The sequence below is a fragment of the Sinocyclocheilus grahami genome, unplaced genomic scaffold, assembly GCF_001515645.1.
Source record: "Sinocyclocheilus grahami isolate Dianchi unplaced genomic scaffold, SAMN03320097.WGS_v1.1 scaffold24.1, whole genome shotgun sequence".
Classification (NCBI taxonomy): domain Eukaryota; kingdom Metazoa; phylum Chordata; class Actinopteri; order Cypriniformes; family Cyprinidae; genus Sinocyclocheilus; species Sinocyclocheilus grahami.
Window position 1 is genome coordinate 1,253,700 of NW_015505203.1, and position 17,458 is coordinate 1,271,157.

Genomic DNA, 17,458 nt, shown 5'->3' on the forward strand with positions numbered 1-17,458 from the left:
GGGGGGGGGGGGGGGGGGATTTATATATATTTTCCTTCACTTTCTATAGACAAGGACAAGTATGGCTCAACAAATCTTGTTCTCAACAATAGCTCTCCCTTAGTACAGTGTTCTTCCACTTATAGCCTCACATGCTTATCCACTTCACTCTCTCTTTCTCTAATGCTCTTTTTCTCTTCCCTGTCTCTATAATCACTCACTCACCCCCTTTTTATTCTCTCCCTCTTCCTCTCTTGCCCTCTTTATTGATCGGAGGAGGCCAGAGAGGGAGCAGGCCTTCTGTGTACTGTAACCTAATACCGGCCCTGACCAGCTGGACCCTGCAGGAAGAAGCAGGCAGATATATACCCGCCCCGAAAAAAATCATTTTCTTATACACAGACATATTTGTTTCCCTGAAACAATGATTTTCAACTATAGTACACAAGTACAGTAATCATCAAACTCCAAGGTGATTTGCTAACAGATTTGAGAAGCTGTCTAAAAACACTCATTTCTGTTACATTTATGGATTTGGGAGTTTTGAATCTGCAGACCGAGAGCTCTGAGCTGCCCATTGTCCATGTGGAAGACACTCCAGCACCCTCCAGCAGTGGCAGCTATTTACAGAGACACACGCTCACAAACTCACGAGGACTAGTAATGAAGTCACTCCAGAGGGTTAAATGGAAAAAATAACACAAATTAACTTGAAGAGCAGAACTCGAAGGTCCACAAATGAGGGTAAGCACCACCAATGGCTCACACCATTAACATATCTACAGTCTTTTTTTTCCGGTAACTAATAACCCAGGCTAGCAAACCTGGCAGTTTTGGCCCTATTTTTGGCCATTCGACCAATTAAAGATTCAGGTCATGTTTTGGACTGAGCATCTCACAAAGCCGTTTTCCTCACTTTCCCTCTACTGCACACAGATAGAGACTCGCAGGTAAATTCAGAGACCAAACAAACACACAGGTTCTGTGTCAGGTGGTGTTTGTCATGCTCTGCTAAGCTAATCTTGTGTTTAAACGGCACTATATATGTCACATCTAAATATGCCATACCATTAATGGATCTTAAATATGTAGCAGGTACAAGTTGCAAACAAAAAAAGCAGACGACAGTAAACGTTTACCAGTCCATGTATACATGTACTACTGACTGCCATTCTAATAAGTGTTATTTAGATGTTGTGATCATTAAAGAGGCTTCACTTTGTTTTTTGCTATAAGGGATATAATAATCGTTACCTATTTTGAGTTAAGTACAATTAAGAAAGATCCCAAAATTGAGACTGATCAAAACCTAAGTTTCATCAACAGTTAACAGCTTTTTTTACATGGCTAGCATTTGTCAGTGGTTTGATGATATTTTACATGAAAATTATGCTTTATGAGGTATAATCAAAGACAATACCACATCCAACAGTGCATTTTATACAGTTACAGTTTATGAAATGAAACCAGAGCTAAATAAACCTATAGCTAGTAATATGGGTTGATAAATACATTGTACCTAGTAAGAAGAAATTAAATGTTGATTTACAGTGGAGATGTGTCTCAGTGGCATGTGAATGACTAAAAGCAGGTCAGTTAGATGGTTAAACAGGACAGAGGCTCAGTCTGGACCCCCTGTGACACACCAACTGGCAGCACACCCTCAGCTGGAGTGTCTCATGAAAACTGGTACCACTAAACCCAACTTCACTGGAAATGTCGCTCAGATGATTCCCGTATTAGACTAAGTGAATCATATCCTGCTAAAGTGTGAATCATGAAGTCGTGCACAAACTGTGGGGATAACACTGCATCTGTGTATTCTTTGTGAAAAATATGACAAAGTTTCATAGCTACTCTGAAAATTAGGTGCTATGCATCTCATCTTTATTATTTAAGACTTTAAGACACACTCTCTCTCTCTCTTTCTCTCTATATATTGCTGTTTACCTGAGCTTTCTAGGTTCTTGTTACAAAATGTTGTCAGTCTTATACTTCTATAAATTAATGGATTATGCTAAACTTCCCCCACACTCAATACAGTTACTTCCCCAGCCACTTCCCAGTCTGTGGCTTACAGTTTCTCCATCACTTCAGGTTGATGGCCAAAATGAGCTCATGGAAGTAGAACTATTACAGTCTCCTGCCTGAGGATGCTTTTAACCACAAAGCTTCCTAAACTAAAACAAAGTACTTGGCACTGATTATGACAAGAGAGAACAATGGATTCAAAAACTATTTTTTCCTTCTAGTTAAATTAACTTATTTAAAATAAGGTAATGCAAAAACAATTACTATAATTTCATGCCATGCCAAACGCTTACATTTCTAAAAAATAAGTTTACTCAATGCATTTGTTTTGGACTACATGAAAACATTTTGTTGCCATTAACTAAACTGGACAAGGAATTTCTGATTTCAAGCTAACTTTGCATAAGACTGTTGACTAGAAATGTTATTTTTTGTGTGTTTTTGTGTTATAGAATCTATGGTTTATGTTGAACAGTTACTATTTAAATCCCACTGCAATGAGCAATCTCTAGCCAACATCCTACATTTTATCATACGAAAAGTTACACTGCCATGCTAGCTAGTACTGCAAACGATTTAATTTCAGATAGTTGTATATATATATATATATATAATCTGGGATTACTCAATTAGGTTTCTGCTACCCGACACAAGGCAGCCTATCTGAGTTGAGCCGAATTTAAAGTTACAAAAATTGCTTTCCAACAAATATAACCAACATAAATTCAGCCAAAACATTGAATCTTTTAGTTTAGGCTATATACCTTTGAATGACGTTATCATTAGATGAAAATTCTGCTGAGTCTACCTGTGTTCCTCACAGAGGAGTCCTCAGAAGATTTAGTTACATTTGGAGTCCTTATGGAGGTACCATGACATCTCTCAAGGATGCTCAAGAAGACATTGAGTTCATAACCACCAAAATGGCTGTAATAGCCTATTTCAATATCAGGGGATTTATTTTCATTCTCATCGTTTCCTAACTAACATGCAACTAAAAACCAACCACCTCACGTCCCAGTTAAAGGAACCTACCTTTAAGTAAGGGCAGCGGCGTGAGCTCCACCTGGGAGCTCTGATAGCGGAACTGTGAGGAGCTGTGGGACCGTCGCTGCCGGGCACGGCGCATCGAGCGGCGGGGGAAGCCGTCTACTTTCTCTGCGCTTGGTACAGAGAAGCCCGTGGTCGGCGATGATGGGCTCGACGGAGGTAGCTTTGTGGGGGTCTCCATCGCTGCGAAGGTGGTGCTCGGCAGAAGATTGTTCGAGGAAGGAAACCAAAGGCGAGAACTGGCTCCTAAAGGCTTGTTATTTAGTCAAAATATTTTTTCTTTTGGATTTAAAAAGTAAAATCAACAAGCAGGGATCGACTAAAGACAAAAGTTATCTAACCTGGTCAAAAATGTAGACAGAGGGATGGTGGAGTAAAAGCTATCGGTGTTCAATTTGACGCGTCTCTCACTCGTGGTACATTAAACCCCCCCAAAAAACGAGACTCTGCAATAAGCACAAGGGTGGATGTAATTGTCTAGGCTATATCTTCATGAAGAGATATTGAGGTGAGAAAGTAAAATCAACAAGCAGGGATCGACTAAAGACAAAAGTTATCTAACCTGGTCAAAAATGTAGACAGAGGGATGGTGGAGTAAAAGCTATCGGTGTTCAATTTGACGCGTCTCTCACTCGTGGTACATTAAACCCCCCCCCAAAAAACGAGACTCTGCAATAAGCACAAGGGTGGATGTAATTGTCTAGGCTATATCTTCATGAAGAGATATTGAGGTGAAAAATGAAGAATTAAAAATTGTCAAATTTATATACACCACCTCCTTTTATTTTATTTTATAGGCAATCTACAGTTACGCTTTTTTCACTATAATCCCCACTAAAACATTATTTCTAATTCAAAAAATATATAATTTTCGAACAATGAACAAAATTTTAAGTTTATTCACAGGACGTACCTAACGCCATTTCACATTCATAAAATATTTCTCAAAGTTTCCCAGTTGTGTTTTACATGTAAGGTTGACATTGTGATACATGTGTTTTGGGACTGCAACAGGATGGAGGGAGCTTCACAAAGCTGTACAGAAGATTACTGGTAAATCCTTTGCATACTGTCTCCGAATGCATATCTTTTGAATTGTAACATTTTAATTGTGTCTTGACCATGCTACAGAATGAAGAGTTAAATATTTGTATATATTTTGTAAAAAAAATTATATTTCTTTAACGGTCAGCCAGTCAGTATGTGGCTGAGTCAGGCTACTTCTCTTAAACCATTAGAAAAACTAACCTATGACTTACATCAGAGGCCTAATGACTCTTTGGGCTGACTATTAAATTCCACTGAACTCAGTACCTATTTTGGTTCTACGTATATGTTCATCTATTCTGGATTTTTGTTTGTTTGTTCATCTTTCTCTCCTTCTTCCTTCACAATGTCATTGTATTGTAAGACAGCGATTGACTGTATATGTTGCCAGGGGATACCTGTACCACTGCTGTGTTATTGGCATATACTGTATGTTGTGTAGCATGTCTTGTAAGACATTAAAGCAACTGCATGCACCTTTTTTACAGTACCTTGAAACATTATATATTTAGAAGGAGCTCCAAAATTGCCCAAATACACAAAACTACACACAGTTGCTTTAATCTTTAATGTATTTTTAAATAAAGAATGAGTGTCATTGACCCATATTTCAATAAATAACACTTCAAATGATTAAAAATAATTTATGAAATAACTGAACATTTTCATATTACAAATCAAAATGGATTAAAGTATGGAATCAATAAGCCCAACATAGGCTGTGGTCTTACATATAAAAAAAATATAATGCCCATATCTAAAATATAGCTACATGTAAATGCCATCTGTAAGTATTGTTTAAATAAATTATACAAAACAACATATTCACACTTTAAAGGGGTCATATGATGCTTTTTTAAAGATCATTATTTTATGTATTTGGTGTAACAGAATATGTTGACATGCTTTAATGTTCACATTATTATTTTTCAAATACTGTACATTATTGTAGGTCCTCTATGCCCCACCTCTTTCAAACGCTTCGTTTTCTACAAAGTCCCTCCTTCCGACCAACGCAGTCTGCTCTGATTGGCCAGCTGACCCAGTGCATTGTGATTGGCTGAACACCGCAAGCACTCGTCGGAAATGTAACGTCCTTTACCATAATCGCGAGCTTCATCTTTTAAAATAAATGTAAAGACAGAGCACGTCCCTTGCCATAATCGCGAGCTTCATCTTTCAAAATACATGTAATGACAGAGCCCGAAAGGGGAACAGAGTCTCGTGACAGACAGTGATGAAAAGCTGCTATGTGTGCAGTACACAAGCCACGGTTAAGACAGCTGACTCCACTGTGATCTCTCTCTCATTCTCTGTCACACACACGCGCGCACGCACGCACGCACAATGCGCAAAACTCCGCATTTGAACAGTCAATAGCAAATACTTGAACTAATAACAAAACAGTAGCTGATTCAGAAGCGCCAGATTGTCATAGCAAAGTCAGAATTACCTCCTCTCCTAGGTTCACGAAACGGTCGTCCATAAAATGCATTGCTGTTCTGTTGCAAGTCATCTTAAAGATTCCTAAATGCATCTACTTTCGGAAGGCCAAATAAAGTGCTTTTGCTTTCGCCTAGAAACACACAGCGTCTCCCTGACATGGCTGCTTCAACACTAACTGCGGTTACTGAAACCACGCCTTCTTTCTTTGCGTGCACATTTGGGCGCATTATGCAAATATTTCCACATAGTGAGGTAGATATGTGGGGGCGTGTTAGAACGAGCCGTTTTAGGTAGGCGTGGCAGAGTCTTAACTTTGATAAACAATATCTCTTTGGTTTTGAGACTTTAGTCTTTGCAACTTCAGGGATCTTATCTATGCACAATCAGCTTGTAACACTCCAAAGAGAAAGGAAAACTTGAAATCGCATCATATGACCTCTTTAATGGATCATGGTTTTTAGCACCATTAGTATTTGAACACAACAAAAAGGGCTGTTTGCAGGATGTAGTAGTGTGTAAGCCTTGTGACCAAATAACTGACTGTACAGCACCTCAAAACTGCTGTAGACACCCATTTCCATTCACCGAGTCCCATGGACACCAATCACTACTGTCGAGGAGGTCTGTTAGAGATAAGTCCCCTGAATTAGTGTCTGGTAAGAACGCAAGTTCCGGCAAGAGGTTGGGGTCAGAGTTGAAGGTGATATCTGAGGTAGAGGGTGTAGCTGTGGACGGTCCTCCTGTAACACTAACTGATGGTTCAAATGGACACAGTTTAGTGCAGTGAGGTATATGTTGTTCCAAGGCTGTGGTGTAGAATTGAAGCTCCTTCTTTAGTTCAGCGATTTCTTTTATGAATGTGGTATTAGACTGCTCTAGGGTTTGGAGTTCCTAGGCAAAAAATAAATAAATATATAAATTAGTTTATAGACAATACAATATTGACATGAATTCAGCTGAAAAGCAGAAGTAACAAAGTGAAAGGAATGCGGCAGTAATGCAAGTAATGTCAAATAAAAAGTAATTTAAAATAGATTTGACCTGAGCTGCTTTTCCCACATGTAAAGTTCATAGGTCATTACACATATTACACATTTAAAAAAAAAAAAATCAGACTTCCTCATATTTTGTTAGTCTTGGAAGGGATCTGAGATTATTGGGTTGGATAAAAAAAGGTAAAGTCCAAGATTTGTACATCATCTGAAGTGAAAATGAAAGTGAATGTATGACATGTAAATAACTAGTCAGCCGCTAGTGTAACTAATCTGTAAGCTGTCCCAGTCATGCTCTGCGTTTCCAAGAAATGCCTCCTCTGCACTGAAAGGTTGTGCAATACTAATGCTCCTCTACACACACACAGACTACAAACGAATCATTAACAAACACACACACAAAAAAAAAATCATCCAGAGAAACGTACACATTCTCCTGGAGGTTATGATTATGGCGCATTACTTCATAATTCCAAGTAAGAATATAGGCTATGTAGCTGACAATAACAATAATAAAGTACAAAAGGTATAAATATAGTTGTGTGCAGTAATGTGAATGAAAAGATACAACAAAAGTAAGGATATGAAGAGGTAACGTAAATAGGGACTGAGCAAAACAAACCCATTCAAAAGGGGAAAAAGAGAGTGTCAAAGGTTTCAATTAGCTACTGACCTCATGCAGCACGTCTGCCTTTTCTGTCTGTTTTCTGCGATTCTTGCGAGCTGCATCTCTGTTTTTCTCTCTGTGATGGTGCCTGTGGTCCTCTGACTGTGTGCTCTAAAGATATTTATCAGATCATATATATGATTTACAATATAAATATGGATTTATTTATATATAAACAAATAATTATATATATATATATATATATACACACACACACACACAGAGAGATAATAAATATTATAGCTACATATAACAAAATATGTAATAAAGTATTTTATTGCTTGTAATAACAGCATTATATTTATACATAGTAAAATCACATTAAATTAATGAATTCACTCCTTACCCAATCAAGAGGACTTTGAGAATCACTTTGAGAGAAAGGACTTCCCTGGTCAAAGTTGTCCATGACAGCAGCTGGCATCTCCAAGTGCAAGGATGCTTTTCGACAGTTAAATCAGAACGAAATGCTTGCATGTATACTTTCAGAATAAATCAACGGTCTTTAGTAGTATTTCAGTACTGCACAAAATTCGAATTGAATTCGAAATTGCTTCTTCGAATTGAAAAGCAAGCGCGTTGAAAGAATCCTGAAGCAGACGTTGTCTGAACAACTACAGTGCCTGGTCATGATTTAAACTGGTCTGAGGTCTTTGTGGTGTTGGCCGTGGGCGGAGGAATGAGCCAATAGCTCTGTGAATGGACTGACGCAACAGAGGGGGTGGACTAGACTGTTTTCGGTTTCGAATTATGTTAAATGGCCCGGTTAGCGGAGCAGGGAGATCATCGCTTCCGGCACAGTACTGCCAGTATTTAGGTTGTTCATTTCCCGCTCTGCACTGACAAATACCGGGAATTCCAAGCAGGAAGTCCAAACGGGTGTAGCTGTGAGGGATCTGAAGGCTTAACTATGTAAGGCTATTAACTGTATTTCATTATTACTCAAATTAATGTAACAAATTAAATGAATCCAGCATTTTAAAAATATTTACGAGTATAATTTAGCAGAAGGTTCTGCTGGGAGAAATGTTTGCAATCGTGTCTTTCATTTACAAGCATATGGTGGCAGCTGATGCATAAGAATCTGCTGCAAACATAAGGGCTGCAATTTCAAGGAGGGGAAAAATAAGACAAATAAAACAAACAAGGAATTTACCGTAAGGATTATTTCTGGGGGGCTTTCCTACATGGCGGGCCGGAAGGTCCAAAAATAAGACTAATAACTTGTTGCGGGAAGTCACTATACTATTGCCAGGAGCTACTGAGTTTGCCACGACTCACCTTCCTCACACGGCGGGCGACTGACTCTCCTCAGCTGGCGACTCACCTTCCTCACACCGCAGGCGACTGACTCTCCTCAGCTGGCGACTCACCTTCCTCACACCGCAGGCGACTGACTCTCCTCAGCTGGCGACTCACCTTCCTCACACCGCTGGCGACTCACTCTCCTCAGCTGGCGACTCACCCTCTCCTCACGTTTCTTTTCAAATACTGTGATGGTGCAATAACTAACTACATCTAGTAAAGTTTATAATTTTTGTGTTGTAAATTTAATTTATCTGAAGCAATATTCCCATCAGTGTTCTGTAAGCTGTTACTTAAATCATCAAATTTGTATATGCTCCCTTAAAGGGATAGGGCAATCAAAAATAAAAATTGTCATTATTGACTTACCCTCTAGTTGTTCCAAACCTGTATGAGTTTCTTTCTTCTATTGAACTAAAAAGATGATATTTTGAATGTCAGTAACCAGACAGTTGACGGTAGCCAGTGACTTCCATAGTATTTTTTTTTCCTACTATGGAAGTCACTGGCTACTGTCAACTGTCTGGTTACTGACATTCAAAATATCATCTTTTTAGTTCAATAGAAGAAACTCATAGATTTGGAACAACTAGAGGGTAAGTCAATGATGACAGAATTATAATTTAGGTTTAACTATCCCTTGAAATGGATTCTCAAGGCATTTTTTTTCCTTTATAAAAAGGCAATTTTCCCCTAACCTTGGCTATCAATTTCATGTTAATTAGAATAATTCACTGTAATGCTTTTACCATTATTTTTTCCACTGCAGAGGAAACAGAATCTGCATCAGAAGTGGCATTTAGACGCAAGTATAAAATTGAATATGAATGTGCAAAACAAGCATGAAAAACATTGTTTAGCAACTTTACAATAAAGATCTGTAAAGCTTTTGTGGATTTTACAAATGATCTTTAATATACAATATTCTGAAAAAGTGACATTTCTGTTTTTGCACAAGTTCACATGGTGACAAAATAGATAACTTTAAAGATACATTTTTGATTTGCAGTTGTCATGCTTAAACACTGGTTCTGAAGATTTTGGACACATTTCAAAATTACATACACTTATGTTTTTGTAACCATCACATTAGTTAACTGTATAAGTTACTTTCATGTTGTTGTTTTTTAAATCAGCTTACAACAGATTCCTTATCTGATAACACCATTCACTACAAATACAATTTTTAACAAGGCACCAACAGCTAAACTGCTTGGGGCCCCTAAACAGTGACTGTTTCACTGAGTCTTAGTGCCTCCAAATAAACATCCAAGCCAAACCACTGACTTGACCTTTTTAAAGGATTGATGTGTTGAGTGACTTCTCGCTGTACAGCCTCCTGAAGCGATGCAGGGGCCTCAGGAACTTCAACAACACCACAATCCATGGCAGGAACAGGACCATCCCAGTCCACTCCAAAGTTAGTGAAATCCATCTGTTAAAACCAGGATAGAGGAGGGGGTTAGTTCAGTTTGGAATATCTAGTGTTCAAAATATATCAAATTATTACATTAAAAAAATTTAATATCGTTATAGACAAGTAAAAGTTGTAACATGCCACTGAAAACCGGAAGTGCCACCGGAAGTGTCACTGAGCATATAGCGGCATGTGCCAATGGCATCTGTGGGTCAGATGTCATGTCACTTAATGTTAAAACTGCCTCTCCGTTTTAGATCACAGTATTTTTGATTCATCATATTATTGTTTATAATGAGATATAAACAATAAAATGATGATTGTACCATTACAAATGTATTATTATTATTATTAGTACCATACTTTACAATGCTGCAATAAACATCTTCACTGAGATCTTCAATATTCTCACTATTTTTTCTTACACTTGTAATTGACCATAAACACCACTAATACAAAGGTTCTCTGTATTAATGTTATTATGGTTGCTTGTTTGTAATTATTATTTTTATTTTATCTTTAATGTAAAACTCCACCCTTACTTAAGAGACTATAATATTTGGCAGCTAATGTTAAATGTTAAATAGTGATTGAGTACAACAAGCAAGATGACCTGCTCCACCCTTTTTTTCCTTGACCATAGATGGCACAAAATCTAATCTCAGCACTTTTGAATAATTCGAAACGTTTCGACGAATTTCGACGTTTCGAAATAGTTTTGTGGATAGTTGGTCTAATTGTGTGTCTCTGTAGTGATCTATAAAATTGTATGAACACGTAAGACTTTCGTTCATCTTTGGAACACAAATGAAGATATTTTAAATAATCAAATTTTTGTCCATCCACTGAAAGTATACTCAACCAAAATATTCCAGTTCAAAAAGTGCATAAAGACAGAAAATTTATCCTAAAGCTTTTATTCACATATAAACATTAATCATCCAAATACATAGAGTACATCACATGTAGTAAACAGAATCTCAAACATGCTTGAGAACCAATTAGGCATCTTAAACCACTCGAATCATATGGATTATTTTAACAATGTCTTTATGCACCTTTTGAAGCTAAAAGAATTTGGTTGCCTGGATAGACAAAAATTAAGAGAGAATATTAATTTTAATTTGTGTTCCGAAAATGAATCAGAGTTTTATGGGTTTTTAACAACATAAGATTTTCATTTTGGCTGAACTAATGCTTTAAAAAGTCTTTACAAAGAAAATGAAATGGTCTAATGAATTATTTCTTTTATGTTAAGGTTCATTGCGAGGATCAGTCCTGTCAACAGCAAGTGCTCTGCAAAATTCCAGATCAGCAAAGAAAGTGGGAAGATGGTGCAAAGGAGAAACTCTGGCCCGAACCCTCGTGTCCTCCTTCATTAAGGAGTTTGTGGATTTCAGCTGGCAGCTTTGAAAAAAAATATTTCATGCTTCTTGTGTGTAACAAAAGTTTGAGTTATTTTTGAAGATTCACTATCGTCACTATTCACTTGTGCTTAGGATAAATGTTAAGAATTTTACCTATAATAGTTAGAATAGTATGTAATATATATAATAGTTTGTAACAATGTTTTGTTTGAGTCTTAACTGAATCTGAAAATATTAAAATGTTATTGCAAGGATTACAATTGAACAATTAAAAAAAGTAAAAGTTACACAGTTGTCATTTCTTTTTAAAATAAGCAATCTTGTATTTCAATATGTTACTGAAGAAAAGACCATAAATTACTGTATATTTTACAGTAAAAACTAAAAGTACAGTATAAATACTGTAAATACATTTACAGCAAGTTAAATGGTACTGTAATTATTAATACAGTACTTTTACTGTAAGTTTAATTAAGTTACTGGCGAACTGCTGCCAGTAAGTTACTGTAATTTCTACAGGAAATTTTTAACCGTGAAGCATGAAAAACATTGTTTAGCAACTTTACAATAAAGATCTGTAAAGCTTTTGTGGATTTGACTAATTATCTTTAATGTACAATATTCTGAAAAAGTGACCTTTTCTGTTTTTGCAAAGTTCACATGGTGACAAAATACATAACTTTAAAGATACATTTTTGATTTGCAGTTGTCATGCTTAAACACTGGTTCTGAAGATTTTGGACACATTTCAAAATTACATACACTTATGTTTTTGTAACCATCACATTAGTTAACTGTATAAGTTACTTTCATGTTGTTGTTTTTTAAATCAGCTTACAACAGATTCCTTATCTGATAACACCATTCACTACAAATACAATTTTTAACAAGGCACCAACAGCTAAACTGCTTGGGGCCCCTAAACAGTGACTGTTTCACTGAGTCTTAGTGCCTCCAAATAAACATCCAAGCCAAACCACTGACTTGACCTTTTTAAAGGATTGATGTGTTGAGTGACTTCTCGCTGTACAGCCTCCTGAAGCGATGCAGGGGCCTCAGGAACTTCAACAACACCACAATCCATGGCAGGAACAGGACCATCCCAGTCCACTCCAAAGTTAGTGAAATCCATCTGTTAAAACCAGGATAGAGGAGGGGGTTAGTTCAGTTTGGAATATCTAGTGTTCAAAATATATCAAATTATTACATTAAAAAAATTTAATATCGTTATAGACAAGTAAAAGTTGTAACATGCCACTGAAAACCGGAAGTGTCACTGAGCATATTGCGGCATGTGCCAATGGCATCTGTGGGTCAGATGTCATGTCACTTAATGTTAAAACTGCCTCTCCGTTTTAGATCACAGTATTTTTGATTCATCATATTATTGTTTATAATGAGATATAAACAATAAAATGATGATTGTACCATTACAAATGTATTATTATTATTATTAGTACCATACTTTACAATGCTGCAATAAACATCTTCACTGAGATCTTCAATATTCTCACTATTTTTTCTTACACTTGTAATTGACCATAAACACCACTAATACAAAGATTATCTGTATTAATGTTATTATGGTTGCTTGTTTGTAATTATTATTTTTATTTTATCTTTAATGTAAAACTCCACCCTTACTTAAGAGACTATAATATTTGGCAGCTAATGTTAAATGTTAAATAGTGATTGAGTACAACAAGCAAGATGACCTGCTCCACCCTTTTTTTCCTTGACCATAGATGGCACAAAATCTAATCTCAGCACTTTTGAATAATTCGAAACGTTTCGACGAATTTCGACGTTTCGAAATAGTTTTGTGGATAGTTGGTCTAATTGTGTGTCTCTGTAGTGATCTATAAAATTGTATGATGTTGAATATCAAAGGTTTTGGCACAGAAGACCCCAAGTGGCATGTTGTTACTAGTTTTTATTATTTTTTTAATTCTTAAATTTTTTCCATAAATTAGATCTATTTCAGATAACATATGTGCAATTCAGACATCTTTGCTTTCATTAAAACCTTTACTAGAACTGAGTAAAATCATTACATTTATAGTGTTTCAATTATATTTTCAATTAAAATATGGGCAATTAAATATGTAAATATTCATATGCTTGCATATAAATCATTAAAAAATGTTGTCTTTTACTGTGATTCTACTTTGTCATCAGTTATTCAATTATTCAACTTGTCAAAATAACATTTTAAATAGAATAGTTGTTTTTCTTTAATGAATGACACTTAAAAATATAAATATTAATAAGAATTAACTAAATTCATCTATACATTCTGTAAAAGTTTATTAGGGGGTAAAAGTAGCAGGCCATCTTACCCCTCTTTTAATATTTGACATTTTGTGCTATAACAATTAAGTTAGCAACTGTTTGAGTTTAGTTCCCATAATAACACATTGGCTGATACATCATCATCCTGCACATGCTAAACTTATATCTAAATATGTTACAATTTAAAAGTAAATCCACATTGTTCTTAAGGGGGCACCTTCTCCCGTCCTACTCAAATAACAATAGGGTAAAACTAGCATGGATGACCAACCGATCAAAACAACCAGTCAGATTAAAGTAATTGAGACGAACCTACTTTACAAGAAATCGTTTTGGTGGAGTTCACTTCAGCTCACGTTTAGAAAATGCACATAAGGGGGCGCTGAATGATTTTACGACAACGTTCAGAGTCAGACACGCCCTTGCCGCGGTTTTCCTTCACCAATAGAAAAAGCCCAAGTATGAATGACAGCTAGAACAGCCAATCATATTCCTTCAGCTCCATCTTTACGCACTCTCTAACCAATCATACTTCAACGTGTTGTGTCAACTCATAGTAACGCTTCCTTGTTTCCAGTATGGCCTTGCACTAAACGCGTGTCACTGTTATTTAGGAAATTATTTTGTGTTTCAATAGTTAATGTGTTATTTCGGGTCAAGATCAATTCAGTGTTTTATACTTAAACGTTCGCGATGGGTTTACTGACGATCTTGAAGAAGATGAAGCACAAGGAGCGCGAAATGCGTCTATTGATGCTGTATCCTTTCACAGAACTGCATTCAAATGTATTCATACAAATACATTGGAAAACAATATTCTTTTTAAACCGCTGTTGTTTTTATGTTTAATAAAGTACGTTCTTACTCTATTCACGAGGGTCAGATTACTCAAATGAGGCTCGTTTAGTGTACAGTTCTCATTACTCGTGATGCTAAAGACTGTTGTGGGTCCTTAACCTTTCTTTATGGTGGTCTTGACAATGCTGGAAAAACAACCATCCTGAAGAAGTTTAACGGCGAAGATGTCAGCATGATCTCTCCAACATTAGGCTTCAACATAAAGACCCTCGAGCACAGAGGGTACGGCTGAAGTCTGGTTGTGTTATATATGTTTTGCATAAGTGAGCATGATTAGATGCTAACTTTTAATGAAACTAATTGGCAAAAAGGCTATATATATATACACACACACACACACACACACACACACAGATAGAGAATGTACAGATATACAAACTGTTTGTTGATCAATGTTACTGTGATACATAACCAAGTGCAATATTTTTGTTTCTCTTTTTCTTCACACCGAGACTAGGTTTAAGCTGAATATCTGGGATGTGGGTGGCCAAAAGTCATTGAGATCATACTGGAGGAATTATTTTGAGAGTACAGATGGACTGGTGTGGGTAGTGGACAGCGCTGACAGATTGAGACTGGAGGACTGCAGGAAAGAGCTGAGTGCTTTATTACTAGAGGAGGTGAGAGGACCAATATCTTGGACCTATAGAGTTTGAAATTAAATGGTCAGATTTTGACATTTCTTTACTTAGCATCTGTTTTTTTTGTGAACATAAGGCCATAGTTTTGAATCAATAAAGTGTAATGTGTGAGCTTTATAATATGTATTACACTTTATAATTAATGCATTTCTCTTGAATAGCGATTAGCGGGAGCCACTCTGTTAGTTTTTGCCAACAAACAGGACCTACCTGGTGCTTTATCAAAAGATGCCATTCGAGAGGTGAGTCTTTTGTTAAACAGGGTCAGTCTTTGTATTTTAATGAAACTGCCTTGCTGTTGGAGGAATTTGTGAATATGCCGTTTTCTGAACGTTGTCCAGGTTTTAACCCTTGATGACATTAAGACCCATCACTGGTGCATTGTGGGATGCAGTGCTGTTACAGGTGAGAACCTGCTAACAGGTGTGGACTGGCTACTTGACGATATAGCAGCTCGGATCTTTACAGCTGACTAATGGACTGAATGGTTTAAAATATGAGATGGACAATAAAAAAAAAATTTGTTGGACTGAATGTATGCAATGCAAATGTTTAAGATGGATGTCTAAGTAGCTGTACTTCCAACAGGTAGTGTGTTTTTGAAAGCTATTTGCTTTAGAAGGTTGGAAATGGAAGCTAATTGTTTTCCTTGTATACTGTAACACCACTTGCAACTAGCTCCGAGTGTTCAGCTGCATTAAGATACATGTCTGCCAAGAATACATTCTGCCTCAACAAACCTGGTCTCTGGTCATTTTTTCTATTACAAACTGCTGCTTTAACGTAATTACAGGTCAGTCTCTAGCCTTCCTCTTTGAAAATCTAGAGAGGGCGGCTGCTTCTCATCTAGCCAGGTTTTATTTATAATATTCATGAATCTGCCCCCCAAACACTTAAAATGCCCTTTAAAGGGTAGCAAATAACCTTGGTGCTTTGTAGACCTTAGCTCAGTTTGTTCTTAATTGTCTTCGTTCAAATCTTAGCTCAGAGAAACAAGTTAGTTTCTATTGAGAAATTAATGCACAATTAACAAAATTAGATTAATGCGATACATTTTCTCATGACGAATCACACTGTAACCATTTTTGGTGTTGTGACAAAAGCCTTTTAAGTGAACTAACAAATTCTCTTGACCCAACACGACTTCTAGTGCTGTGAGTGTTAAGCTTTACATACCAACACCATAAAGTTTTATAAATCAATTAACTTTGTTCATGACGCATAGAGTTTGACCAAGCAGAATTTCATTTAAAAGGATCACATTTATTTAGATCACTGAAAATCCGATACAAACATCAATGCAAAAGGTGATGACTCGGGGATGCAACTATTTGAAACTGCAAATACAAGAGAGCCATTTATTTTGCAATCTTAATAAAAACTCAAAAGAAAAGTCACTGCCAGTTACTAACGACAGAAGTACCTTGGGAGTTCCAGGTCTTTGGTGAGAGCTCATTGTGCCAACACTACCTAAGAGACAAAAGAGCTTTAATATTCAAATGAGGGCTGGACAATAATTCAATCAATATTGTGATCATTTCAATAACTGATGACTTAATTTCTGATATACAGTAAGAGTGTTTCCCATACATTGATTTATTTGTGGCTTTTGACTTCGTTGAATAAACATGAGCACTGCACGTTTCAAAATCAAAACGCGGCACGGGTGTTTTATGTGAACGTATCTCTGAAGGGAACCGACTGTCTTCAGAAAAGTTTCTATGACACTTTCATTTTTATCTGATGAAGTAGCTCATGCTTTGATTACAGCCATGCCATTATCACTCTAAAAGTGCCTCCTGCTGGCAGAGGGGATCACTTTTCATACCCTTTTTTCCTGGCTGAAGCACATTTGTTTCAATCTATAATAATCAGTCTACACTACTAGTCATAAGTTTTTGAACAGCAAGATTGTTACTTTTTTTTAATATAAGAATTATCTTCTGCTCACCAAGGCTGCATTTATTTGATCCAGTACAGCAAAAACAGTACAATTTTGAAATATTTTCACCATTTAAAATAACTGCTTTCTATTGGAATGGGTTTTAAAATGTAATTTCTTGCTGTGATCAAAGCTAAATTTTCAGTATTAGTACTCCAGTCTTCAGGTCACATGATCCTTCAGAAATAATTCTAATGTGCGGATTATCAATATTTAAAACAGGAGAGTACTTTTTTTTTCAGGATTCTTTGATTAATAGAAAAATCCAAAAGATAAGCATTTATCTGAAATAAAGTTTTTGTAACACTATTCTATTCAAAAGCTTGGAGTCAGTATAATTTATTATTTTTTGGGGGAAAGAAATTACAGAAATGAACACTTATTTGGCAAAGATGCTTAAAATTGAATCAAAAGTGATGATAAA

General features: G+C 36.3%; 3 protein-coding genes and 1 long non-coding RNA gene across 8 annotated transcripts in view; 1 reads left to right on the forward strand and 3 right to left on the reverse strand.

The window, feature by feature from the left end:
- LOC107562100 (protein phosphatase 2, regulatory subunit B', beta) overlaps window positions 1-3,561 on the reverse strand; it is a 26,117-nt gene extending 22,556 nt beyond the window's left edge. For both annotated transcript variants that reach the window (XR_001605952.1, XM_016246672.1), the window contains exon 1: window positions 3,046-3,561. Coding sequence is in view for 1 of the 2 variants with exons in the window: in XM_016246672.1 (XP_016102158.1) it covers window positions 3,046-3,241 (196 nt within the window). In the remaining variant the exon portion in view is untranslated. The remainder of the gene's footprint in view (window positions 1-3,045) is intronic.
- Window positions 3,562-5,997: 2,436 nt separating this feature from the next.
- batf2 (basic leucine zipper ATF-like transcription factor 2) lies at window positions 5,998-13,933 on the reverse strand. Its single transcript, XM_016248220.1, has 4 exons — window positions 13,906-13,933; window positions 7,559-7,653; window positions 7,219-7,323; window positions 5,998-6,444 (listed from the first exon to the last, which is right to left on the reverse strand). Exons 2-4 carry the CDS (start codon window positions 7,634-7,636, stop codon window positions 6,106-6,108), a joined length of 522 nt encoding a protein of 173 aa, XP_016103706.1. The 5' UTR covers window positions 7,637-7,653; window positions 13,906-13,933; the 3' UTR covers window positions 5,998-6,105.
- Window positions 13,934-14,147: 214 nt separating this feature from the next.
- Window positions 14,148-15,823, forward strand: arl2 (ADP-ribosylation factor-like 2). 2 transcript variants are annotated; one of them, XM_016246731.1, is made up of 5 exons: window positions 14,148-14,351; window positions 14,563-14,673; window positions 14,909-15,071; window positions 15,254-15,334; window positions 15,434-15,823. In XM_016246731.1, exons 1-5 carry the CDS (start codon window positions 14,287-14,289, stop codon window positions 15,566-15,568), a joined length of 555 nt encoding a protein of 184 aa, XP_016102217.1. In that variant the 5' UTR covers window positions 14,148-14,286; the 3' UTR covers window positions 15,569-15,823. The 2 variants fall into 2 exon arrangements, with proteins under 2 accessions (XP_016102217.1, XP_016102225.1); XM_016246739.1 differs by lacking the exon at window positions 15,254-15,334.
- Window positions 15,824-16,498: 675 nt separating this feature from the next.
- LOC107562162 (uncharacterized) overlaps window positions 16,499-17,458 on the reverse strand; it is a 7,769-nt gene continuing 6,809 nt past the window's right edge. For 2 of the 3 annotated variants that reach the window (XR_001605956.1, XR_001605954.1), the window contains one exon: window positions 16,499-16,562. This is a non-coding gene — a long non-coding RNA (uncharacterized lncRNA). The remainder of the gene's footprint in view (window positions 16,563-17,458) is intronic. The other variant, XR_001605955.1, reaches the window with a different exon arrangement.